Source organism: Lynx canadensis, chromosome B2, assembly GCF_007474595.2.
Source record: "Lynx canadensis isolate LIC74 chromosome B2, mLynCan4.pri.v2, whole genome shotgun sequence".
Lineage (NCBI taxonomy): Eukaryota > Metazoa > Chordata > Mammalia > Carnivora > Felidae > Lynx > Lynx canadensis.
Window position 1 is genome coordinate 4,038,635 of NC_044307.1, and position 24,948 is coordinate 4,063,582.

General features: G+C 47.3%; 4 protein-coding genes across 4 annotated transcripts; 2 read left to right on the forward strand and 2 right to left on the reverse strand.

Annotated features, from left to right (window-relative positions):
* Nucleotides 1-755: 755 nt before the first annotated feature.
* On the reverse strand, nucleotides 756-1,338 carry LOC115514720 (histone H2A type 1-H-like). Its single transcript, XM_030316854.1, has 2 exons — nucleotides 1,333-1,338; nucleotides 756-1,190 (listed from the first exon to the last, which is right to left on the reverse strand). The coding sequence occupies exons 1-2, from the start codon at nucleotides 1,336-1,338 to the stop codon at nucleotides 756-758; spliced, it is 441 nt and encodes a 146-aa protein (XP_030172714.1).
* Nucleotides 1,339-1,442: 104 nt separating this feature from the next.
* LOC115513503 (histone H2B type 1-A-like) lies at nucleotides 1,443-1,823 on the forward strand. The gene has a single exon (XM_030314689.1). It carries the CDS (start codon nucleotides 1,443-1,445, stop codon nucleotides 1,821-1,823), a length of 381 nt encoding a protein of 126 aa, XP_030170549.1.
* Nucleotides 1,824-12,618: 10,795 nt separating this feature from the next.
* Nucleotides 12,619-13,015, reverse strand: LOC115513502 (histone H2B type 1-A). The gene has a single exon (XM_030314688.1). The coding sequence runs from the start codon at nucleotides 13,013-13,015 to the stop codon at nucleotides 12,632-12,634; it is 384 nt and encodes a 127-aa protein (XP_030170548.1). The 3' UTR covers nucleotides 12,619-12,631.
* A 323-nt stretch (nucleotides 13,016-13,338) lies between these two features.
* On the forward strand, nucleotides 13,339-13,734 carry LOC115513500 (histone H2A-IV-like). The gene has a single exon (XM_030314687.1). The coding sequence runs from the start codon at nucleotides 13,339-13,341 to the stop codon at nucleotides 13,732-13,734; it is 396 nt and encodes a 131-aa protein (XP_030170547.1).
* Nucleotides 13,735-24,948: the final 11,214 nt, after the last annotated feature.

Sequence of the window (24,948 nt, forward strand, 5' to 3'; positions counted from 1 at the left end):
GTGGGCACTTGAGAAAATATGCCTATAGATGCCTATTGATTTGCTAGCTCCTTGGCTGACCTCCTGCAGGCACGCTATTTGCTTCTAATCTTCGTGTAGTCTAACTCTACCCTCATTAAAACACAAACCCTACGGGAAGATTCCACATCTTCAGTCTTTTTCATGGGAATTAGGTGGTCACAACAGCCCGCATCTAAGTTGGCTCCGTTCCCCCACCCCTGGAAAATGGCACTTCTGCCCCCAGCAGCCCGCTAGGTAGCAGCTCTGCAGACTCTGAAGGGCAAGGTCCATCAGCTCCATTGCCAAGTGTACTGCTCATTAAGGTGAACTGCTTCAGAGGCCACCGTCACCATCAACTAGATCGTTTACGGAGTCCTGTATAAAAAGAGTTGTGCGGGGCGCCTGGGTGGCGCAGTCGGTTAAGCGTCCGACTTCAACCAGGTCACGATCTCGCGGTCCGTGAGTTCCAGCCCCGCGTCGGGCTCTGGGCTGATGGCTCAGGGCCTGGAGCCTGTTTCCGATTCTGTGTCTCCCTCTCTCTCTGCCCCTCTCCCATTCATGCTCTGTCTCTGTCCCCAAAATTAAAAAATAAACGTTGAAAAAAAAAAAAGAAAGTTGTGGTCAATTAAATCCTTATTTGTTGCTGAATCAGCGGTCTCCAAGCCCAAGCGGTTTCTCAGAAACTGTGAACAGCTCTGAAAAGAGCCTTTGATTCAGTTGTCGGTTTGTCTTTCTCCATTCTCTGGAAGCGCAGGTCACTTGCTGGATTTACTGCTTGTGAGACATTGCTTGCTCTGGACTTTGTGGCGGTGGCTCTCGGTCTTCTTGGGCAGCAGCACGGCCTGGATGTTGGGCAGGACGCCGCCCTGCGCGATGGTCACGCGGCCCAGCAGCTTGTTGAGCTCCTCGTCGTTGCGGATGGCCAGCTGCAGGTGGCGCGGGATGATGCGCGTCTTCTTGTTGTCGCGGGCCGCGTTGCCCGCCAGCTCCAGGATCTCGGCCGTCAGGTACTCCAGCACGGCCGCCAGGTACACCGGCGCGCCGGCCCCCACCCGCTCGGCGTAGTTGCCCTTGCGGAGCAGCCGGTGCACGCGGCCCACCGGGAACTGCAGCCCGGCCCGCGACGAGCGCGTCTTGGCCTTGGCGCGAGCCTTGCCGCCCTGCTTCCCGCGCCCAGACACGGCCAGAGCCTAAACGGGCTCTAACGGAAAAAATTTCCGTTAGGGCGGGTACAGGGCCTATTTATAGTCTGAGTGGGGTTGTGATTTGCTATCTGATTGGCTGATCGTCTGGGATCCAATCTGAGGACCTTCCTGGAATCACCTCATGTACCAGCATCCAATCAGATGTTGGCTGCCCGATGCGTCATTGAGCGCGGTGCCTATAAATACCACCCTTGCCACCCTCCAGTCTATTAGTCTGATCGGAGCTACTCAATAGCGATGGCGGAGCTGATTTCCAACAGCACGACCATTTCCAAGAAAGGCTTCAAGAAAGCTGTAACCAAAACCCGGAAGAAGGAAGGAAAGCGCAGGCGATGCCGCAGGGAGAGCTATTCCGTTTATGTCTACAAAGTGCTGAAGCAGGTGCACCCCGACACCGGCATCTCGTCCAAGGCCATGAACACCATGAACTCCTTCGTCGGTGACGTCTTCGAGCGCATCGCGGGCGAGGCGTCGCGCCTGGCGCACTATAACAAGCACTCGACCATCACGTCCCGGGAGATCCAGACGGCCGTGCGCCTGCTGCTGCCTGGGGAGCTGGCCAAGCATGCCGTGTCTGAGGGCACCAAGGCTGTCACCAAGTACACCAGCGCCAAGTAGAACTCCTGTCACTAGGCAAGGTTTATAACCCAAAGGCTCTTTTAAGAGCCACCCATAATTCTGAAGGGACTGTATAAGCTCTTAGTTAATGTGAGTTGGTCTTCCATCTAGAGAAACTTCTGGTTTTACCAGCAAGTTGATTTCACTGCTTGCCAAGTTTACTTTGCTCATCGTAGAATATGCTTGAAGAAAATGCTTGAGAAATAACTTTGCACTAGAGTGGTTGCATGGACTGTCTTTTAGTTTTAAATATGTATTTGTTATACATATTTATAGTGCATGTTATGTATTAAAATATATAATCTATATAGTCCTACATCAGCACTTTTCAGTGAGGCTTGAGATCTAGGTGAAGCAATTTGGAAAGGGGAGCCATTTGAACAGAAGTTGCAATAATCCTGTGTCCTTGGAGGAGAGGTCCTTCCATGGGCCGTGAGGGCCATGGGAATATGGCTTGCCTTGCTCTAGGAGTCTTAGTTTTAAGTACCCTCTCAGATTACCAGGCAAGGAGCCTGGAGCTGTGGAAAAACTCAGGACAGTCTAGTACCCGAGCATTAGGTTATTACCTGTTTTGCTTCCACTTTACATTGGCTGGTGTGTGAAAAATGTCCTGTGGGTCAGGCTAGCTGTCCATTAACTGCTGATACTTGAGGACCAAAGCTCAGTTTGTTGATCTGACTTCATTTGAACATTTATTGCCATCCCTAAACTGGGCTATTTGTTGAACAGATTGACAAGAGTGTGGAGATCTTGCCGCGACACCTAATTCACATGTGTTACCCAATAGTCAGGCTAACCACAATCAGCCTGGCAAACAGATAACGTGAGTTGAGTTGACTCTTTTTTGCATAACTTCTTACAAGTTATAATAGGATCATCTTTGTTTTGTGATTGGATCATTAAACTCGCATTTGTGCTATTACTGGACTCAAATACCGAGACGTCCCAAATCGGGTCATATGGTATTTATCAAAATAGGATGCCCAGTATTCAAGTCACGTGACTTTGGGTACAAGATCATAATCATCTGGATGCTTCTTAGAGAGCCCACAAGCATTTAAAGAAAATCAGTGATGGGGCACCTGGGTGGTTCAGTCGGTTAAGCATCTGACCGTTGGTTTTAGCTCAGGTCATGATCTCGCATTTCGCTGACAGTGCGGAGCCTGCTTGGGATTCTCTCTCTTTACCCCTCCCCAACTCTCACTCTTTCTCAATCAATAAAAAAAATCAATAAATCAATAACCTTAAAAAAGGATCAGTGATAAAGGCCATAGAAATGGACATTAAAAAGAAGGGATCAAATTATTATAACTACTTCCCAGAGACCTGTGGTCTATCTGGACTCCCCAGTTTGACTGTTGATTTCTATTTTTATTCTTCCCTTTTAAAAAATAGATTTAATGTTGGGGCGCCTGGGTGGCTCAGTCGGTTAAGTGGCCGACTTCGGCTCGGATCATGATCTTGCGGTCCGTGAGTTCGAGTCCCACATTGGGCTCTGTGCTGACGGCTCAGAACCTGGAGCCTGTTTCAGATTCTGTGTCTCCCTCTCTCTGACCCTCCCCCGTTCATGCTCTGTCTCTGTCTCAAAAATAAATAAACGTTAAAAAAATTTTTTTTTAAAATAGATTTAATGCATATACATTTTTACAGAGAAAAACTCAAACTTTAGCACCATTTGATTGAATATGTGTAGTAAAAATTCATAGGAGAAAAGTATCACGTGCTTCTGTACATAGCAAGACAGCCGCTGAACGCCTTAGCTGGGGGTCCTTCAGGGAGCTAGCAGATGGGACATCTGTGCCACACTGTATAGGAAAGGGGCATCATCTCCAGTCGGGGTCAAGCTGCACTGATTATACCTTATGAAACAGCAGGTATCCACACAGTTTCCACATTCTTATCAACTCTGGAGTTGAAAGGTATCATTTTTTGGTCTGATGCTTTCCTTTATCAGCATGTATTTAAGATTCATCCATTTTTGTTATGTGGATTAATATCTTGTTGCTTTTTATCACTGAATAACTCTGCTGTATGGATATACCACAGTTTGTCTATCCATTTACCTATTGCAAGGGATTGGTTCCTTCCACTTTTTAGCCCTTGTAAGTAAAGTTGTTATAAATACTTGTGTGCAGGTTTGGGGCGCCCTGGGTGGCTCAGTCCGTTAAGCGTCTGACTTTGACGCAGGTCATGATCTCAGGGTCCGTGAGTTCGAGCCCCAAATCGGGCTCTGTGCTGACAGCTCGGAGCCTGCTTCAGATCCTCTGTCTCCCTCTCTCTACCCATCCCCCATCTGTCTGTCTGTCTGTCTGTCTGTCTCCCTCAAAAGTAAATAAATGTTAAATAAATAAAAGTAAATACTTGTGTGCAGGTTTGTGTGGACATAGTTTCAGACCGTTGGGAAAATGTCACCAGGAGCACAGTTGCTGGCTTGGATGTTTAGCTGTGTGAGGAACTCTTCGATTGTCTTCCATAGTGACTGTGCCTTTGAGCATTCTCACAAGGGGTGAACGAGAATTCTTGTTCCATACCCTCGTCAGCATTTGGTAATGTCATGTGTTGGATTTTAGCCGTTCTAGTAGGTGTATAATATCTCGTTGTTTAATTTGTATTTCCCTAATGACAGTTATGTTGAGGATCTTGTGATACGCTTGTCTGACATCTGTATATCTTTTTGGGGAGCTGTCTGTCCAGATCTTTTGCCTGTTCTTTAATTGGGTTTACTTTACTCTTGAGTTTCAGGCGTTTTGAAAAATATGTTCTGGATACAAGTCCTTTAGAAGATACATGATCTTCAAATATTTTTTCCATCTGTGGTCTGTCTTTTCATTCTCTTACCGGTGTCTTTCGCAAAGCCTATGTTGTTAATTTCAAAAATGTCCAGTAGAAATATAATGCAAGCCACAAATACTGGCCACATATGTTGCCTTAAACTTTCCAGTAGCCACATTCAAGGTACAAAAAAGAAACAGGTGAAAGTAATTTTAGTCAAACATTTTGTTTAATATACCAAAAATATTATAATTTCAGTGACTCAGTCAGTGAAGCATCTGACTTTGGCTCAGGTCATGATCTTATGGTTCGCGAGTTTGAGTCCCACATCGGGTGACATCAAGCCCCGCTTTGGGTGAGCCCTGCTTCTCTCTCTCTCTCTCTCTCTCCGCTTCTCACTCACTTGCCCCCCATCTCAAAATAAGGGTATAATTTCAACATGTAATAAAGAGAAAAATTATAATTTGCATATTAAAAAATCAGGGTTTTGAAATCCCATGTGCATTTTGCTCTTACGGCATGTCTTAGTTCAGGCCTGCAACATTTCAAGCACTCAATTACATGCGGCTAGTGGACACTAGACTAGACTCTCTCTCCAGGCAGCCTAAACCGTACCCCTCGCTCTAAACACCTATGGCAGACACACAAATCAATCTCTGCGGTCCCACGCTCCCCATGGATTCTAGCCAGTAACTTCAGCTGCTTACTCCTCAGCATCACTTCTCTGCTATCACACAGCCACCTCTGAATTCTCCCCGCGAGGATTCGCAACGTCCCCTGACAGAGCGTTTTCAATCTCCGTGGTCCGTTGCACCCATGGGGCCGCCCCATTCGCACGGTTGTTCAAGCCAGAAATGGGGTATTTTTCCTGTTAGTTCCTTTGTTCAGCCTCTGCTTCAATCTGTCTGCAAGCTACGTGGATTTTATTTCCTGTATGTTTCTGTCGTGTGATTACTTTCCGCCGTCGCCACCGCCACCGTGTTTGTCCAGACCCCGTCATCTAGGGCACACATGGATTACTGTCCCTCCCTAGTCTCAGTGCTCTTAATCTTGTCTCCCTAAAACCCACTCTCTGCTCAACTGACAGAGTAGTCTTAGAGGAGAACACTTTTCGTTTTCACTAACCATCACCTGAAATTTAGCATTCCTTTCCATCACGAATACCAAAGAGCAACCAGGGCGGTCAGATTAGCCAGACTGGTGGCTTCGTTGACAAGGAAATCACAGCTGTAGTCCCAGCACTTAACCGCGGTTACAGATTTCTCAGGACATTGTTTATGCTCACGAGAACCTCAAAGTGTTATAATTGTTATTTTGCTATTTGAAGTGCGAATGAAGAAGCACAAATACTACTATAGCAAACATTTTAAGGATATTTTGGAAACTATTTCAATCTGGCACTATTTTTTTTGTTAAATATGTACTTAGGTATTTCTTCTAAGAAGATGTATATAGGATCAATTAGACTTCAAAGGAAATCCATAGTACAATAAATTAAGAACGCCTGTTTAAGGATTCCAGCAAACATCTTACGCATAAAGGAGACAGATGACAGAAAAAATCAGATGGCAGAATTCCCCTCATATTCCACTTGGGATCAGATGACTGAATCTTCCTTAGTGTTAGACAGATTCCTTCCTCAAGGATGCCGATTCTCTGGTGACAGGATACTGGGGTTACTAAGGTACCCCATTCTGTTTGTGCACATGTGTCTGCCAGAAACATACATCTTTTTTTTAATGTTTATTTTATTTATTTTTAATCTTTGTTAATGTTTCTTTTTGAGAGAGAGAGAGCACAAGCAGGGGAGGGGCAGAGAGAGAGGGAGACACAGAATGGGAAGCAGGCTCCAGGCTCTGAGCCATCAGCACAGAGCCCGATGCGGGGCTCGAACTCATGAACCGTGAGGTCATGACCTGAGCTGAAGTCAGACGCTTAACCGACTGAGCCATCCAGGAGCTCCTGTTTTATTTATTTTTGAGAGAGAGGGGTAGAGAGCAAGCGGGGGAGGGGCAGAGAGAGAGGGAGACAGAATCCCAAGCAGGCTCTGTGCTGCCAGCACAGAACCCAGTGCAGGGCTTGAACCCCAAACCATGAGATCGCGACCTGAGCCGAAACCAAGAATCGGACGCTTAACTGACCGAGCCACCCAGGTGCTCCAGAAGCACACATCATCATCATCATCGTCGTTTTTATCAATGAAACAGAATTTCTCCCATTACTTGTGCCGTCCGCCCCCGAACGTGATTGGAGATAAAGAGCTGAAGAACATCGGGGGTCAGATGAGAGCTAACCTTTCCTGGAGGGCGAGTCCGAATCAGGAGACTCCGTTTGTCGGTTTCCCCAGGGCAGCTGCAACAAGTTACCACAAACTGGGTGGCTTAAAACAACAAATCTGTTCTTTCACTGTTTTGAAAGCCAGAAGTCCAAAATCAGACGGCCGGCAGGGCTGGCTCTCTGTGGAGGCTCTGAGGGAGGATGTGTCCCATGTCCCTCCCCGGGCTGCTGGTGGCGGCCGGCAATCTTGGGTGTCCTTGGCTTGCAGCCGCCTCGCTCCGGTCTCTGGCTGCCTCAGGTTTCCCGTGGCCCCCCTGTTCTGCATCTCTGTGTCTGTGAGGTCCCTCGCCTGTCTCTTATTAGGATACCTTAAATCCAGGATGATCTCCTCTCGTGATTCTTTTAATTACATCTTAATTATAGCCCATTTACAAACAAGGTACCGGGGATCGGGACCGGGACACGTCCTTTTACGGGACGCGGCTGAACCCATCACACATCACAAATTAACAAGCCGCCCCAAAGGTTTGGCTTAACGTGGGTTCGCTCAAAATTTGTATCACGCTACCTGGGCTGACGTGACTGACTGATGACTGGGCAAATGACTCTCTTTTGTCTAGGGGAGTGGGCAGGCATCCGGTCTCAGAACCTCTGGAACTGGCTCTTGTTGCCAGCGGGTCTGGTGACCTTGAGCGTGGACCCTGACTGGCCCGTCTTTCTACGTGACGATGTCGCTGATCCAGCCATCCCTGGGCAGGGGGACAGGTGCAGGGACACGTTCTTGTCAATGTAGGCGGCCTCGGTGGCTTCCCGGGACATCTGGAAGCCCAGACTGATGTCCTTATGGAGCTTCTCCTGGCCAGTTTCTCCAAGCGGGACCTTGTTATTTTGAAAGATGGCCAGCAGCTTTGAGTAGGCATGCTCAGCCTGGATGTGTACTGTCTTCCGGGTCACCTGAGAAAAAGCTGGACTGAAGTATTTTTAGGGGTGCCCGCGTGGCTGTCGGTTGAGCTAAGCATCTGGCTTAATCTGGGCTCAGGTCGTGATCTCACAATTCATGAGATCCAGCCCTGCGTCGGTCGGGCTCTGTACCGACAGCGTGGAGCCTGCTTAGGATTCTCTCTCCCTCGCTCTCTCTGCCCCTCCTCTGCGCACTCTCTCTCTCTCTCTCTCTCTCTCAAAATAAATAAACTTTTTTAAAAAGCTGGACTAAAGTAGTTTAGACTAAATTATAGACCATGCAAAGCCTTCTATGGGCATTTATATCTCCCTCATTCACGACTGACTGAGAACGTGCGTGTTCTGTCTACCTCGCTGTACTAGAAGGGAAACACAGAGTAAGGTTCTGTCTGGTTCTCTGACACACACACCTTCATTCACTGAGCAAATGTTTGCAGAATAGAGAAAAGGGAAACAATTTTAAAACCCTTTCGGAAAACTAAGGAATAATAATAAAATGCAGCCACTTGGCCTGACTGGCCCTCCACTAGAGGGAGAGCAGTGGTGCCTGCCGGGGCAGCAGGGAGGACGTCAGCTGGTCTGGCTCACGCTGGCCCCGCTCCCTGGGAGGCTTTCCCTGGCCCCGCATACCCTCAAGGTCCCGTCTGAGAAAAGGCTGGCAAGTTTCTCCTGTTTTTTTTACTATTATTTATTTTGCAAGAGGGAGAGGGAGCACAAGTGGAGGAGGAACAGAGAGGAAAAGAGAGAATCGCAAGCAGGCCCCGTGCTTTCAGCACAGAGCCCAGTGTGGGGCTCGAACTCACGAACTGTGAGATCACGACCTGATCTGAAATCAAGAGTCAGATGCTTCACTGACGGAGCTGCCCCGGTGCCCCGGAAGTTTCTCCTTTGAGAGTGGCACCAACGGAGGTTTTTCTCCTGTTCAGGCTGGGAGGCATTATAATGGCTTTAGGGTAAGGACAGCATCCGGGCTTCTCTGGGGACCGAGGCGCTCTGTCCTTTTCCCAGGCCTCCCCTTACGGGCACTTATTGTGCTCTCTGCTCTGTAACCAACCAGCACCACAGCCTAGAATTAGAGAGAGACAGGGAGTTCTCCCCCCCCTTCCAAGGAAGATCCCGACAGGGAATCCTTTCAGGCCACAGCTGGAGGTGCAGGGGGAGGTGGGTAGGGGTAGGGGGGGACACGTCAGGGATCCTCTTGCCCCAGGTCCCACACCAAACCCTCCTGTATCGAAGGCAGAGCCCGGCTCAGTGGCGGCCCCGTCCTCAGAAAATTCTGTCTTGCCAATCTGTTACTCAGGGATTGAGATGACGTCAACAGGCAGACAGCACCTTTCTTAAAACACACGTTTTAAAATCCATTTTGAAACAACAACAAAAAACCATTTTTTTTTTCTCCTTTCACATGGATTGTCTTAAACTAAAGCTTTCCTCTTATCTGTCTGAAATGGCTGGTCTTCGGAGGTCACAAACCCATTCCAGCCTCCTCTGTGCCACTGAGTTCCCTAAAGCTGGGCTCTTGGCCTGCGTTTGGTCTGCAAGTCTGATCTAAGGAGAGACCATTTGGCCAGCTGCTTTGCTTTGCTAATAACAATAGTTTGCAAGTTCCTGGTGGAGAATGAAGAGATGACATGTATGTCTCAGCCACTCTCACATGTTAATGAAGATTCAGAATATTTCCAGAACCTGTGGGAATAAGGTGAACCATAGCTCAGAGGAAAAAAAGATAGTTTCAATGCTTATATTAATAAAAAGCATAAATACAGGCAGTTCTTCAGGTGGTATGAAATCTTAAAAATGACAACGCAAGGCGATCTTAAGAAATGGGGAAAATCATGATTTTTCCATAATATTTGAACATTTTTATCTAGACATTTAAAAACTCCCTTAACTCTCTATTATAATTATGGAAGGAAGTGGAAAAAATATTTAGGAAGTTGTAATTTAAAATATTAAGGTTGGGGCGCCTGGGTGGCTCAGTTGGTTAAGCGTCTGACTTCAGCTCAGGTCACGATCTCGCACTCCGTGAGTTCGTGTCCCACGTCGGGCTCTGGGCTGATGGCTCAGAGCCTGGAGCCTGCTTCCAATTCTGTGTCTCCCTCTCTCTCTGCCCCTCCCCCATTCATGCTCTGTCTCTCTCTGTCTCAAAAATAAAAAAATGTTAAAAAAATTAAAAAAATAAATAAATAAAATAAAATAAAATAAAATAAAATAAAATAAAATATTAAGGAACACCTGGGTGGCTTAGTCGGTTAAGGCTCCAACTCTTGGTTTTGGTTCAGGTCATGATCTGTCAACTCGGGCTCTGTTGCATCGGGCTCTGTGACAGCACAGAGCTTGCTTGGGATGCTCTGTCTCCCTCTGTTGCTGCCCCTCCCCCATTCATACTCTCTCTGTCTCAAAGATAAACATTAAAAAAAAAAGAATATTTTAAAAAATAAAATACAATATGAAAACAATGAGAAAGTGTCATTTCTTTTTTAAAAACTTACTGAAAGAAGTTGAACAGTGGTTGCCGCTTTCTGGTCCTGTAACTTAGGATACAGAGTAAGCGTCTTTTCTGTGCCTTGCTGAATCGTCATGTCTCTTTCTAAATCCAGATCAGCTTCCAGCATGTTCTTCTTTGTATTTTCAATGTTGTGAAATCCCTTTGAGAATCCCTGTCGTACGAAGTTTTTTGCCAGTCACTTTCTCTGGAACGGCTTCATCCTTTTCGACACAAACACTTTCTAATTTAGGTCAAGTTCGCCGTCCCCGAGTTCCTCTGCTAGTCTCCATTGTGAGGGCACCAGCCGCCCTACTGCCAGCTCTTTCTTCTAGAATGCCATTTATATTCCACTCGAATTCCACTGGTAGGGTTATTACTTTCCATTTTTTTGTTATACTTTCATCTTGGTGGCTAACTCTCTCTTTTGATTATCATTTTTTGTCGGGCACAACGATCACTGGGAGACAAAGTGGCAACTAAAAGTACATGCTTTCTATCTGTGCACAGACAGGGTAACGTGCACTGTCCAGGGACAATACATTTTACAATAAGTGACAGGATAAGTCACATGATAGATCACGACGCACATCTGTTATTTGTACAGTGACTTGTGAATTGAAGATCCAGCAATGAAGTTTGTCATTTAGACAGTGACTCACTAAATGTGAGTTGAAATGTGAACTGTGTTGTCGGGCAGTTGGTGGTGTTTAACTGAACTGTGGAAACTGATCGTTTCTCGGCCTTTTGGCTAAGATCAAGTTGCGAACTGTGGAAACTGAAATTCATTTCTATCAAAACCACGCACTGTGAGAAGTGTCTTTGTGAAGGAAGCACTCCCCTAAAGAAGCTAGGAGAAATCACAATAAAATGAATCCGTGGAAGGCGAAGTGGTAAATGATGGAAAGCCTAGAAGAAAATAATTGGGAAAAAGAAAAATGGAACTGGTTTTATATTTTTCATTACAGTAAAATTATAATAAATGCAAAAGGTAAAGAAATCACAAATATGGGTACCTGGGTCGCTCAGTCGGCTAAGCATCTGACTCTCGATTGTGGCTCAGGTCATGATCTCACAGTTCATGGATTCAAGGTCCACTCCAGGCTCTGCGCTGACAGTGCAGAGCCTGCTTGGGATTCCCTCTCTTTCCCTCTTTCTCTGCCCCTTCCCCATTCAGTCTCCCTCCCTCTCTCTCTCTCAAAATAAATGAACTTAAAAAAAACAAAAGGGACAATGAAGTTCTCAGGGAAGGTGTTTCTTACTCTCACAGACCCAGTAAAATAGAGTGTCTCTTCTAGCCTTTACTTCGTCCCATCTGCATGAACACTTGGACCCGGAACCAGCATGAGGATTGAGTCAGGGTGTGAAGAGCTGAGGTGATCAGGGTGACGGAGCCAGCGCTCTGATCATCCCACTCCTGAAATTTGTGCCTTTGGGCATTGTGATCAGCGACATCATTACGTCAACTTGTTCATTGGGTGCTTCCTGTTATTTGCGGCCAAAACATAATCTGAGGTGAAAGCTGAGTCAGGTTTGGTCTGAAAAGAGCTGTTTTTATTAACATTCTTACTTTCCTTTTGCCCACATAATCCCGAGGGACTTTGGGTAAATCAGGGTAGCCTGTGGAGTGGTCACACAGTTGACAGGGGATGTGGGAGCTTTGTGCTGTCTGCTGTTTCCCAGTCTTACTGGGGCGACTGGGATCCCTGATGAGACACACCGTTGCTCCTCACTTTGTGGGCACAGATGTTCCTTCCATGTCTGTCCCTTGAGGACCCCCCACTAAGGCATGCAAGGGTCTCTACCAAGGCAGTTTCACTGTGCACATAAGTGTGGGGCACTTTATTTTATAGGATATTCTAGGATTTTACCAGGGGCTGATTTTTTTGTCAAGTGGTACTAAAGTTTCTCATGCAAAGAAATATATACCTATATATTATCCATATTTAAAAACATTTAAATCATAAAAATGATAGAAGTTGAGGATTTGAGCCAAACCACAGGTTTACCGGAAGTCATTTGGTCGTTTCTTTTTAAGGTTGTTAAATTCAACTTTAATACTTGGCCTCCTGAGAGCCCAGAGAAGCCAGGAGGACACAAACACCATTTAATGATCAACCCTACCACAGAACAAGCGATAACGTGTAGAAAAACGAGGTCAAAAGGGAAGCGATTCAGTTAAGGTAGTTTCCCAGTCGGTTGTGTAGTATCTAACTGCTCAATCGAGGTGGAGTGCACACCCCTAATTCAGAAGAGATTAGCGGCTCTGAAAAGAGCCTTTGGGGTTGAGTAAGAGAGCGCTTACTTGGCGAGTCTACTTGGAGCTGGTGTACTTGGTGACGGCCTTGGTGCCCTCGGACACGGCGTGCTTGGCCAGCTCCCCGGGCAGCAGCAGGCGCACGGCCGTCTGGATCTCGCGGGACGTGATGGTCGAGCGCTTGTTGTAATGTGCCAGGCGTGACGCCTCGCCCGCGATGCGCTCGAATATGTCAGTGACGAAGGAATTCATAATGCTCATGGCCTTGGACGAAATGCCGGTGTCGGGGTGCACCTGCTTCAGCACTTTGTAGATATAAATGGAATAGCTCTCCTTGCGGCATCGTTTGCGCTTCTTGCCTTCTTTCTTCTGGGTTTTGGTTACAGCTTTCTTGAAGCCTTTCTTGGAAATGGTCGTGCCCTTGGAAGTCAGCTCCGGCATGGCGAGTGCACAGCTCTCTAGCACTACAGCTTTACAGTTACGGCTCTAACGGCTCCAAACCCATCTCAAGTAACCCAACAGTTTCGCGGCTGGGCCGACTGGTATTTATAGGCACAGTGCTGACATGACGTACAGAGCAGACACCATCTGATTGGATATCGGGTGGTGGCGTGAATGTAAATGAGGTGATTCTGGCGAGGCTTCCGATTGGGTAGATGACCATCAGCCAATCAGATAGCAAATCACCACCTCCCAGCAGGCTATAAATAGGCCGAGTAGCGGTCTCTTCAGCGACAGCTTTTCTGCCATTCGTCGGACTAGCTATGTCGGGGCGAGGAAAGCAGGGCGGCAAGGCTCGCGCCAAGGCCAAGTCCAGGTCCTTTAAGGCCGGGCTGCAGTTCCCGGTGGGTCGCGTCCACCGCCTGCTCCGCAAAGGCAACTACGCGGAGCGGGTGGGGGCCGGCGCGCCGGTGTACCTGGCGGCCGTGCTGGAGTACCTGACGGCCGAGATCCTAGAGCTGGCGGGCAACGCGGCCCGCGACAACAAGAAGACGCGCATCATCCCGCGCCACCTGCAGCTGGCCATCCGCAACGACGAGGAGCTCAACAAGCTGCTGGGCCGCGTGACCATCGCGCAGGGCGGCGTCCTGCCCAACATCCAGGCCGTGCTGCTGCCCAAGAAGACCGAGAGCCACCGCCACAAAGCCCAGAACAAGTAATTCCCAAGCCGTGAATCCTAGCGAGTGTGACCTGAACCGTTTGCAGAAAAAAACCAAAGGCTCTTTTCAGAGCCACTCAGATGGTCAATGGAGGCTGTGCATGAAATGGCAAAGGTTAGAACTGCGCTTCTCCAGGAATAGGCAGCCGTGTACCTATATCCATATACGGTGAGTCTTAGTAAGGTTACGGCATTTGAGATCTGTCTCTCGGTTCTATGAACCGGTTCTTTGAGAGTTTTAGCGGAAGCTTTCCTAGGAAGCTGACCTGAGTTGAGAGTCCCCACATCTTGGAGTCCGTGGGAGGAGGGGCTGACTCCCAATTAGTTAAGCATTATAACCACCACTTGGTTTCTGTGTTAATGTAAACAGGCGCGTTTCATGCTAATACCACAGTGAGTTAAGGACTCTTAAGTGGTTGGGGAAGAACAAATGAGGTGTAAGCTTGCAGCTCCCACGTGGCAGTCCGGCAGCACGTCGTTAATATTCAGTATCCTGAAATCTTTATATTGAAACAAAAGTTATGTTAACCTTCAAATTTGGTGAAGGGGCGTTTGAGCGTTTGATATCCGCGGCTTCACACATGCCTACTAAAAAGCCCTAGAGGGGCACCTGGGCGGCTCAGTCCACTATGAGTCTGGCTCTTCCTTTGGGCTTAGGTCATGACCTCCCATGATCAAGCCCCGCCTTGGGCTCTGTGGGGACAGCGTGGTGCCTGCTTGGGATTCTCTTTCCCTCTGCCCCTCCCCTGCTTGCATGCACACGTTCCTGTTCTCTCTCAAATATTTAAAACAAAAAACATTTTAGGGGCACCTGTGTGGCTCAGGCAGTTGACCATCAGACTGGTTCAGGTCACGATTTCGAGGTTCATTAATTCAAGTCTCACATCAGGCTCACTGCTGTCAGCCTGTCAGTGCAGAGCCCACTTGGGATCCTCTGTCTGCCTCTCTCTGCCCCTCCCCTGCTTGCACTCTCTCAAAAGTAAACATTAAAAAACAAACAAACAAAAAAACAACCTAAAATCATTCCTTAAAATGTAGAACAGCGTAGATCTTGAAACAAAGCTTTGGTGTACCCTGGGTGATGGAGAGATGACTGTCAGTCTCATAAGAAGAAAATGTGGCAAGGTCTATCAACTTTGAAATTACTAAAAATTTTTCATCAAGCTCTTCAAAATTTTAACTACAAAAACAAAATTTTGGTTGATTTGTGAACACTAACAGAAATTGGAAAGCAAATGAACGTTTAGTTAGACTCAAATGCAAAGTTACAAAATACAAATTACAAAATATTGAGTAGTCCACCTTATCTAAAAGCAAAAAGTTTTCATTGGTTTTCTTAAAAATAAAAAGCCATTTCTAGGGGCGCCTGGGTGGCGCAGTCGGTTAAGCGTCTGACTTCAGCCAGGTCACGATCTCGCGGTCCGTGAGTTCGAGCCCCGCGTCGGGCTCTGGGCTGATGGCTCAGAGCCTGGAGCCTGTTGCCGATTCTGTGTCTCCCTCTCTCTCTGCCCCTCCCCCGTTCATGCTCTGTCTCTCTCTGTCTCAAAAATAAAACGTTGAAAAAAAAATTTTTTTTTTAAAATAAAAAAATAAAAAGAAAGCCATTTCTAGACACTTGAGATCAACACATAAGACATGTATAGAAGCAGTTATGAAGGAAGGTATAAACTCTAAGAAGTTGAAAAATGAGAATAAAGTACATAATATATTGATTAGGGAAAATCAGATTATGAAAGAATCCTGTCGAATTTGTGTACAAAAATATCAATACGTGCAATTGGGGAGGGTACAAAGATTTTAAAGACTGAAAAAGCACACGGATACATTGAACAAAATGAGATGATGTTTAGAACATAGCAGTTAGGGGGAGTTAAGATGGCATAGTAGTAAGGGGACCCTGAGCTTGTTCTGTCCCTGGAGCACAGCTAGATCAACATCAAACCATTTTGAACACCTAGAGGATTGATCTGGGCATTAACACTACAATCTGCAGAATCTGAACGAGAGCGAGAGAGGCAGGTACGCAGTGCAGAGAGGCGAACTGGGGGAAAGAAAAGCCAAGGTGCCGTGGAGGGCAGGGAGCCTTTTTTGCAGAGACCGGACAGAGCGAAAAAGGAGGGCAAGGGAGAGGGCAGAGGAGAGGGCAGTGCATCAGGATCTTGAAAGAAAACCACTCCCCCCAAAGTAGCTGGAGAGAAAAAGGAGTGAAAATACTCGCAGGGGACTGCACAAGAGATCTGTTCCCCCAAACCACCGATGGGAAAAGGAGAGGGTTTCAATACCGCCAGTTTTTTATGATCAGTGGAGCACAGCATCTGAAGTCTCAGGGCTCAGTGCCCGATGACAGTCTGGCGAGGAATCCCCGGGAGCGGGCAGCACGGTCTGAGGGAGAGGTCTGTTGGGAGAGGTGTTGGGTGGGGGCTGGGCTATGTGGGCGATGGGCATTGAAGGCACCTGTTAGGATGAGCCCTGGGTGTTATATAAAGTGATGAATCACTAAATTCTGTTCCTGAAACCAATGCTGCACTATACGTTAACTAACTTGAATTCAAATTTTAAAAAATACCAAAAAAAAAAAAAAAAAAACACCATAGCAATTACCTTTTTTTAATGTGAGATTATAAAATCGGGGAAGAACAATGGTATAAATAAATGATTGTCTACATGAGGGGTATGTGAAAAAATATCCAAAACAGAAAAATACTTAATAACTTCTATAGATATCAAACAGAGCTTAATTCCCCAGCCTTCTGGAAGTGCAGAGTATGGAAAGGCAGGAAAGAAAGGAAGTGACTTCACAGTGGAGAAATCTAGCAGACGCTTCCTGAGCCAGATGATCAATGTCCACATCATCAGTGATTAGCCATGTCAATAGCATGTGCCTTTAATATGTTAAAAGAAGTGAATTTCACTTCTTTGGTCTTCCTCCCGACAATCCCATAATCCCAATCTAACCATGAGGAAAATATCAGACAGATCCAAGTTCAGGAACATTCCCCAAAATATCTGACTATGAATCCTCAAAATTATTAAAGTCATCAAAACCAAGAGAATTCCAACAAACTGTCACAGCCCAGAGGTGGCTAAGGAGACATTACCACTAATGTCATGTGTTTGGGGTCGGATTTTGGAACAGGAGAAAAAAAAAATAGGTAAAACCTGTTGAAATCCAAACAAGGTTTAGAGTTCAATTCGCTGTGATGTACCAGTGTTAGTTCCTTACTTGTGACAAGTGCATAAATGTGGACGCTAGGACAAACTGGGAGAGGAGTGTATGGGAACTCTTGTGTTTACAACTTTTCTGTAAATCTAAAATGATTCCCAAGTTAGAAAGCTTATCGAAAAGAACAAAACAAAATAAACTCAAAGTTACTAAAACACCAGGGAAGAGCTCTAAATCCAAAAACCAACAGATGAAATATAGCCCTTCACCTGATACTATACCTGGCTCTGAACAAAGAGTCTCTGGTTTGGGATGCTAATGTCCTCCTAAAAAACTCGCTTGTCTCACTTGTAGCTGGAGTACTTGGTGACAGGACGCACAGTGTGCTTGGCCAGCTCCCCAGGCATCAGCAGGCAGTAGCCCCTGGGGGTCCCTGTAGACGATTGTCAAGAGCCCATGGTAACAGCCAGGTGAGTAGGCTCACCAGTGCTGTGCTCTAAAGTCGCTAACAAACAAGTTCTTCATTCACAGGGCTTCCATAGAGGTGCCAGTGTTGGGTGAAGCTGCTTGACCACCTACCTTGTAGACCCTTAAGTGTAATAGGGCTGTCTGGAACAGCTTCTGGTATTTCCTGCCTTTTCTTTTGGTGTTGATGGTGGTTTCTTGGGCCCTTTCTTGGATATGATAGAAGAGTTAGAGAAAGATTCAGAGCTAGAAGATGCAGCCTCCCACTACTTGAGGAATAGAGAGCAGCAGGTTGTGAAGCCCTGGGGCTTATTAAAATGCCACGTATTCCAACGAGGTGTCTGGTAAACCCAATTTCTGATTGGAGTAAAAGCAAGAGGCAAATGCATGTAAATGAGGTACTTCAGGTAAACTCTGATTGGATGGTACTCAGTCGCATCAACCACTCAGAATGCAGAAGACTGTCACGTGGGGCCTCGATCAAGAGCACTCTGAAGAGGGCCCCGATACATCTGTTGGGTTTTGCAGATTTCAGTCTCAGCTTCCTGGAGAGAAACCAGCTTCCTCCCCGAGGTCCACATTCCCAGAGGAATGGGTCGGGCCCACTTTGAGTCACAGGTCCACTCACTGTTCATCAACGTTAGAGAGGGAGAATGATCTTGGAAAAACAGTGCATCCTGAGTGGACACCTCAGGAGGTCTGTCTGTACTTTCCAGTTTTTTCTGACGTGGTGTCGTAACTGCTCTGATGGCCATGTGGTCAGAAGTATAGTTGCAGTCTCTGTCACCTGAGCAAGTGAAGGTAATACTTTGCTGTTAGAATTATTAGCCTGGACAAATTTCTGTTTTTAGATAGTGAGGCGAGGCATCATTTCTTGTTGGGTGGCTTTTTTCTGCCTCCTTCCAGAGTTGAGAACAAAATTCTAAGGGTTCTCCTGTTGTTTCTGCCAGAGTGACTGACCGGTACCTTCTGGAGTCACAGACACAGCTAATGCCAGTGGTAACCCTGCTTGGGAGCTGCCACGGCTTTAATAAGCTTCGGTAGCATTCACTAGCTTCACTGGGGACAGAGGCACTGTGCCAGGTGGGGACAACAAGTCCTCCCAAACCCCCAAGTCCCTACAAAAGCTTGCCCCGCAAGCTTTGGATAGGTTTGCACCTTATCAGTCACAGCTCCTGGGACACTGTGCTTCCCGATGTGCTTACGTTACCATGTGTCTCCCGGAAACTTCACAGCGATGCCTGGGCCTTGAATTTTCTGTGAGTTCACCGCCCATCCTTTCCCTTACAGATGTTCCAACAAAGCCTGCGGGGTGTCCTGCAGTAGAATAAGTCTTCATGTGTGTCTTCAATGCAATGGGCCTGTCTTATGGATGTGGGGAAAGAGAACAGAGAGTAGGTTTGGGCTACTGTCCCATGACTTATGGTGGGGCTGTGCAGGTAGCCTGGGGGAAGCACTTGAAAGGTCCATGTTGCCCCTCCCACGTGAAGGGGGACTTCAGCTGGTGACTCAGTGCCCACGGATATCCTGAAAAAGACATTTGCTCAGTCCAGCTCAGCATGGTACACTGCTAGGACCATGGCCAAGGTACCTAAGATGGCGGCCATGTTGGGCACAGCCGCATGGATCAGGGGGCACCACCTTGTTCAATTCTCGGTAGTCCCCATCATCCACCATGAGCCACTTGGCTTTTTTACTGGCTCTCCTGGGCTGTTGAATGTGCTATGGGCAGGGCATACAATAGCCTTTCGGTGCAGTTCTCAGTGTCTCCGATTCCCTTAGCCCTCATCCCAGGCAATTTATATCGTTTGACAGTTGGACCCTCTTCATGAGGGTGGCGGCTCGAAGGTTCCTAGTGTCATTTCCACTCAGCACCGGTTTGATTAACCCAGAGGGAGAATTCAAAGATGGAGGTTTTCAGGTAGACCTCGTAGGTTATCAATCCCCAATCTGTCCTCTAGTATTGGAGAGATGAAAACCTGGTATTCTTGTGAGGGAGGATGCCCACTTCTCAGTGTCAAAAGGACCCTCCTGAGCATAACTGTCTGCCCTCCATAACCATCAGTGGCACTGAGGGGCCAGGAAACTTCTAAGGCCTTCTGAATATCGGAGTACCCACCAGAGGCATCACTCTTGGTTTATTTCTGGGGGCCAGTGAATGGTGATCTCAACATGGGAACTCTGATTGCCCCCAGTGGGCCCGACCTGGAGACGACTTGGTCTGCATCCTAAACCCAGGGCACGGGAGGCACTCACCCTGAATAGGACTGTATGCCTAAGGCCTCTGTGGGTTGGAGCAGGCCAGGCGCTAGGGGTGGTAGGGGCAGATGGGGCAGGTCTGAGTTGCCGTTCAGGTTTTAAGGCTTCTGGAAAGCTGACCAACACAATACTGGGTTACCCGTTTGTCTTTTTGGGGTGAGCTCTGGCAGTAATGGAGTCAAGCCACATTTGCTTCCTGGTTACTTTCACCAGATTCTTCATGGCTAAGTGGAATGGCCTTTTGGCTTCTCAAGCTCCGCCTCCATCTCAGGGCTTTCCCACAGCCAATACCCCTTTCCCAGGCTCTGTCCATTTCCCCCAGATCAGCAATGCACTGCCCAGCATAATGAATGTCTTGTCCCCTGACTGAGCTCAGCACAGATGTCCACATCCTGTACCAGGTGCCAAGGACAGAGTGGAGAATCTTGGCTGTCGTTCTTGGAGTGAGTGTGGCCAGATCAGACCCTTCAAAGACAGGGGCATAAATGGCCTGTCTCATTCCCAGCTCCCGGAGAATTTGCTGCCCCTCCTCTACGGAGTCCCAGGGTCCCGTGGGCCCAGGGAGATGCCCTTCATTGAGCCAAACCTCCCTGCAGGCTGGAATAATCTAGTGTGCACGGGACTGAGTACTTTGACCCCCTGAGTTCCACACAGGGGCTGCCAGAGGGCAGGGTGTGTGGCTCATCTTCTGTGCCCTCTGCCCGGTCAGGGGAATGTCATCACCCCCGAAGACTCTTAGCCACACCAGCCATGCTGGGACACTTGCCCTGGCCTCCTGCTGGAACTCAGTGGCCATGTCAATAAGCTCAGTGGGAAAAAAGGAGGGGAGAGGGCACCTGGCTGGCTCAGAGGGTAGAACAAGTAACTCTTGATCTCAGTCAGGGTCATGAGTTCAATCCCCATGTTGGGCGTGGAGCCCCCCTTAAAGAAACAAAGCTCCGTGGGAGTATATTCTGTTATTATGACTGTTTCCTGAACTGGGGGCTGTCCCGCTGGCTGGGTTGCTGTTGCTTTGCTTTTGTTTCACTTTGTGTTGGGGTCAGACGGGGCAGTGCGTCTTGGGTTTCACCGTCAGTCACCACACGTCCTCCTCTGCACTCTCCTCACTTCCCCAGGGATCCCACCTCTTGGTGTCCCAGCCAGGCTTGTAAGTGCCCCGACCCCAATCTGCAGTGGCTCACGCCCTCCTTGGAGTACAGTAAGGTCTCCAGCTTCCCATCCCGCTCTCCCCCTTGCCTGCCAGCCCCACAGGCAGCAGAGCATTGGACAACTGCACATCTTTCTCTAACCTCAGCTCTTCTTCCAACTTTCTGAGTCGAGCTATGGCCTATCGTTGGGTATTGGTGGCCATCAAACTCTCCCAGGAGGGGCCCGCCCACTATGGCAGCCACTGATTTCCCTCCTCTGCCACCATACTCTGTGTGCTGTTACTCCAACAAATGCACTGGACCGGTTGGCATGTTCAGGGCTCCCCGTATTCATGGGCAGTTCACAGGCATCTGACCCATGGGGCCACCCCTCCCCTCATGGCCAACCTGGGGTTTCCCCCTCAGATGCCTCTTCCCCAAGACCCATTTCTTTGGTCTCCCGGTGGGCTACCAGTTGTTGGCTCGCAACCTTGGGAGTTCCCTGAGTGAAATGAAAAACTAGCCCCTGTCCACAGAGGGCAGGGAGAGACTGAAGACAGGGGCAGGCCCCTCTAGGTCGGTAGGGGGCAGCTTTAGTAAGCACAGGAACTTGTACTCAAGGCTTGTCTTGAGCAACAGCAGTACAAGTAGATCTCCACACCCTCCCACCAGACACCTGGGTTCAGTCACGTGTCTCATCCAGATTTTCTCAACACGGTGCTCCCTCAAGGCTGTGTCCTTGAAGGGACCCCCAGTACAGGACCAGTGGGTGGGACATGCATTCCAAGGACAGGGGAGTGGATAAGGAGCATCCAGTTGCTGGGTCCAGTTTGAGGGTCAACCAGCAGTCACATGCTCTCTGTGACCTCCTCCAACAACATCTGTCAACTGTTTCCTCCCCACACCCCCCCGCCCCGCCCCAGGTGTTCAGGACAGAGCTCAGATCCCACAGCTTAGCTGGAAGAGGTAGCCCTGCCTGGACTTCACCGGACTCTTTTGCTACCACGCTCCCCCACATCGCACTTATTTAACAGTCTACTTTGGCTCCTTGAACCCATTTTGCTTTTATTCACTTTTTGTCTTTCTAAGTTATGTTCCCTCCCTGAAAGGATCTTCCTTCCCTTCTTCATTTAATTAGCTTCTATAAGTCTTTCAAGATTATTCTCACACATTCTATCATTTGTGAAGCTTTCTTTGTCCCCCATCCTGGGGCCACTTGGATGTTCCTCCTTGGTGACCTTGTTGAACCCTGAATGAATCCCAGTGATAGCATTTAGTACGTTCCAGTAGAAGTGCTTAATTTTTATGCCTGTCTCTTCTACTCAGCTATAATTTTTTTTCATGTCTTAATTGTTTAGCATGTCACAGTGCCTGAAACATAAAAGATACCAATTAATGGCTGGTTGAGTGCATTTATAAATAGATTTTTGTTCTGGATTCCAGCTGCTTATTATTTAGTATTTTAGTGACAAGATAATAGCAATATAGAACATTCAGGGGGGAAGGACACGCATGACTTCAACATTTTGACAAATTTATTTTTATTTCTGTATGTTTTCCACTGGCCTTTATGAATATAGAATATTTTATATTTCAATATGATTTTTTAAAATATTGTATCATTAGATTTCTTTTCTAATTGTTTTCACTAGGTACGTAATAGTTCGTCGAAAGACTTTTATTGAGCACATACCATGCACACAGTGTTCTAAGTGATTTACGTACTTGATATTGTTTAATTTGCACAGTAATCCTATAGGTAGGTACTATTATTATGCCCATGGCACAGAGGAAAAGAATAAACGTGGGGGCGCCTGGGTGGCTCAGTCGGTTGAGCGTCTGACTTCGGCTCAGGTCACGATCTCACAGTTCGTGGGTTCGATCCCTGCGTCTGCCTCTGTGCTGACAACTCAGAGCCTGGAGCCTGCCTTGGATTCTATGCCTCCCCCTCTCTCTGTCCCTTCCCTGCTCAGTCTGTCGGTCTCTCTCTCTCTCTCTCTCTAAAATAAATAAACATTTAAAAAAATTAAAACAAATAAAAAGAATAAACCTGTTTAAGATCACAGAGCTAGAGTCAGAGCCAGCATTTCAACCCAGACATTCTGGCTCTAAGGCCCACCTTAAGCATTCCCGTACAGGAATGGATAATTTACCACAGTTTACTTAAATATACCGTCTTCCATTGTTGAGTGCCGAGGCTGCTCCCAACACTTTATTATTACAATCGGTGCTGAAATGAACATTCACAGGCGAAGAACTTTTTCCTCCTTCTGAAGTATTTGCTTAACATTCCTAGATATAGGATGAGTGGGTCAGAGAGCATGCATGCAAGATCTTTATGGCTTTCTCTGCATGTTATTCAATTATTCTTCCAGATGGTTGCCTGAAAAAGGCATCAGCAACGCGTGAGAATATGCGTTTTATTTGGCACTCACAGAATTTGGTGTTATTCACATAAAGATTTACTTAGTTGGTGAGGCAAAACACTACCACGTTATTATTTTAATTTGCATTTCTTTTGATCAGGGTGAGACTGGACGTTTTCATTCATCCATATATACAGATAGACACAGGTAGATCTATGTCTGTTTTGCCAGAGTCCTATCTTGTGAAATGTCACTCTGGGTCCTTCAAAAAAACTAATTGAAACAGCAAATTCAGATTTGTCGTTTCCCAACCCTATAAAACTTAAGTTATGTTAGACCCTTCATAGAATATTTGTGAGATCCGAATAAAACAATTTTACAATGTCGTCAAGAAGAGCCAGCTGGATGTTTGAAACTGCCTCTGGAGGAGGAATGTATTCCTCATTAACTTGAAATGCAGTCACACGTGAGCTCCTTTAAAGTCAAGTGTACTCTTAGCCGACACCAGAGGGAGCCCAGCAGGCATTCCATGTGAAAATATATCCAACTTTGAATGCGTTTCTGAAATGGCACTGAAGAAAGTGTACAGTGAAATTATGAATCCTACACTTAATAGTCCTGGGGAGAAAAATGGAAACCAGTGCCTCATATATCCATTCAGACTTCAGCCTTTCTGTGAACTAGGAAAAATATAAAATAAGAATGGTGATTAAATGAAGGGTTGATGGGGGGTGGGAGGGAGGGGAGGGTGGGTGATGGGTAGTGAGGAGGGCACCTTTTGGGATGAGCACTGGGTGTTGTATGGAAACCAATTTGACAATAAATTTCATATATTGAAAAAAAAAGAAAAAAATAAATAAATAAATGAACAATCGTAGGGGGCGCGTGGGTGGCTCAATCGGTTAGCCTTCCGACTCTTGATCTCAGCTCAGGTCTTGATCTCAGGGTCGTGAGTTCAAGCCCTGTGTTGCTCTGGGCAGGAAGCCTACTTTAAAAAAATAAAATAAAAAGGAACAATTCTAGAACACCCAAAGATGCCTGTACAGGCTCTTTTTTCAATTGCTATTTCTGGCTCCTGTGAGCATGGGAAGCAGACAGACCTGCCTCCAAACCCAGCTGTGCTGCTTCTAAATTGAACCAGTTACTATCCAGCCTCTCTGTTCCAGCGTCTCCTCCCTTGCCCCGTGCAATAATACCTACCTCACAGGGGAGCAAGGAGGCCAAATCCTAGACCACATCAGTAAAGCATCTGGCACGTAGCACATGCTTCAGATGTGTTCATGCTTTTCTTCATCTAGCGTGGTGGTTGTCAACCGGGGACGATTCTGTCCCCCCACGGAACCTTTAGTGATGTCTGGGGATGTTTTTGGCCAATGGAGCCTGGGAGCAAAACCCTTGAGTCAGAAGTTCTGGGTTTGAGTCCTGGCTCCATCTCTTTCCAGCTCGGTTATGGGGAAAGGGTCCTGATATCTGAAGCCTCTGTTTCCTCATCTAGAGCATGGAAGGAAGACTCTCTCGTGAGGGTCACGTGGACCTTACCAGTGTACCTTGTAATCCGCTCTCCTTCGCTCGTGAGGCTGTGTCTGACAGAAGTCCTGTGGCCATGCTCAGAAGTGACCACAGGATTTACTAAGGCTCCAGGGTACCAGCTGGAGGCAGGTGGATTCACGCTATTGATCACCCAGCCTGTGAGCATTCTGTAGTCAACACTTCATGCCCATTGCTTAAGACGCAAATGTGGAAAAGCATCTTAAAGGAAGGCCAACCACGCAGGAGTTTCACGCCCCAGAGCCGGCCTTCTCTGCTCCCTGCTCTCTCTTCAGCCAGGGAAGGAG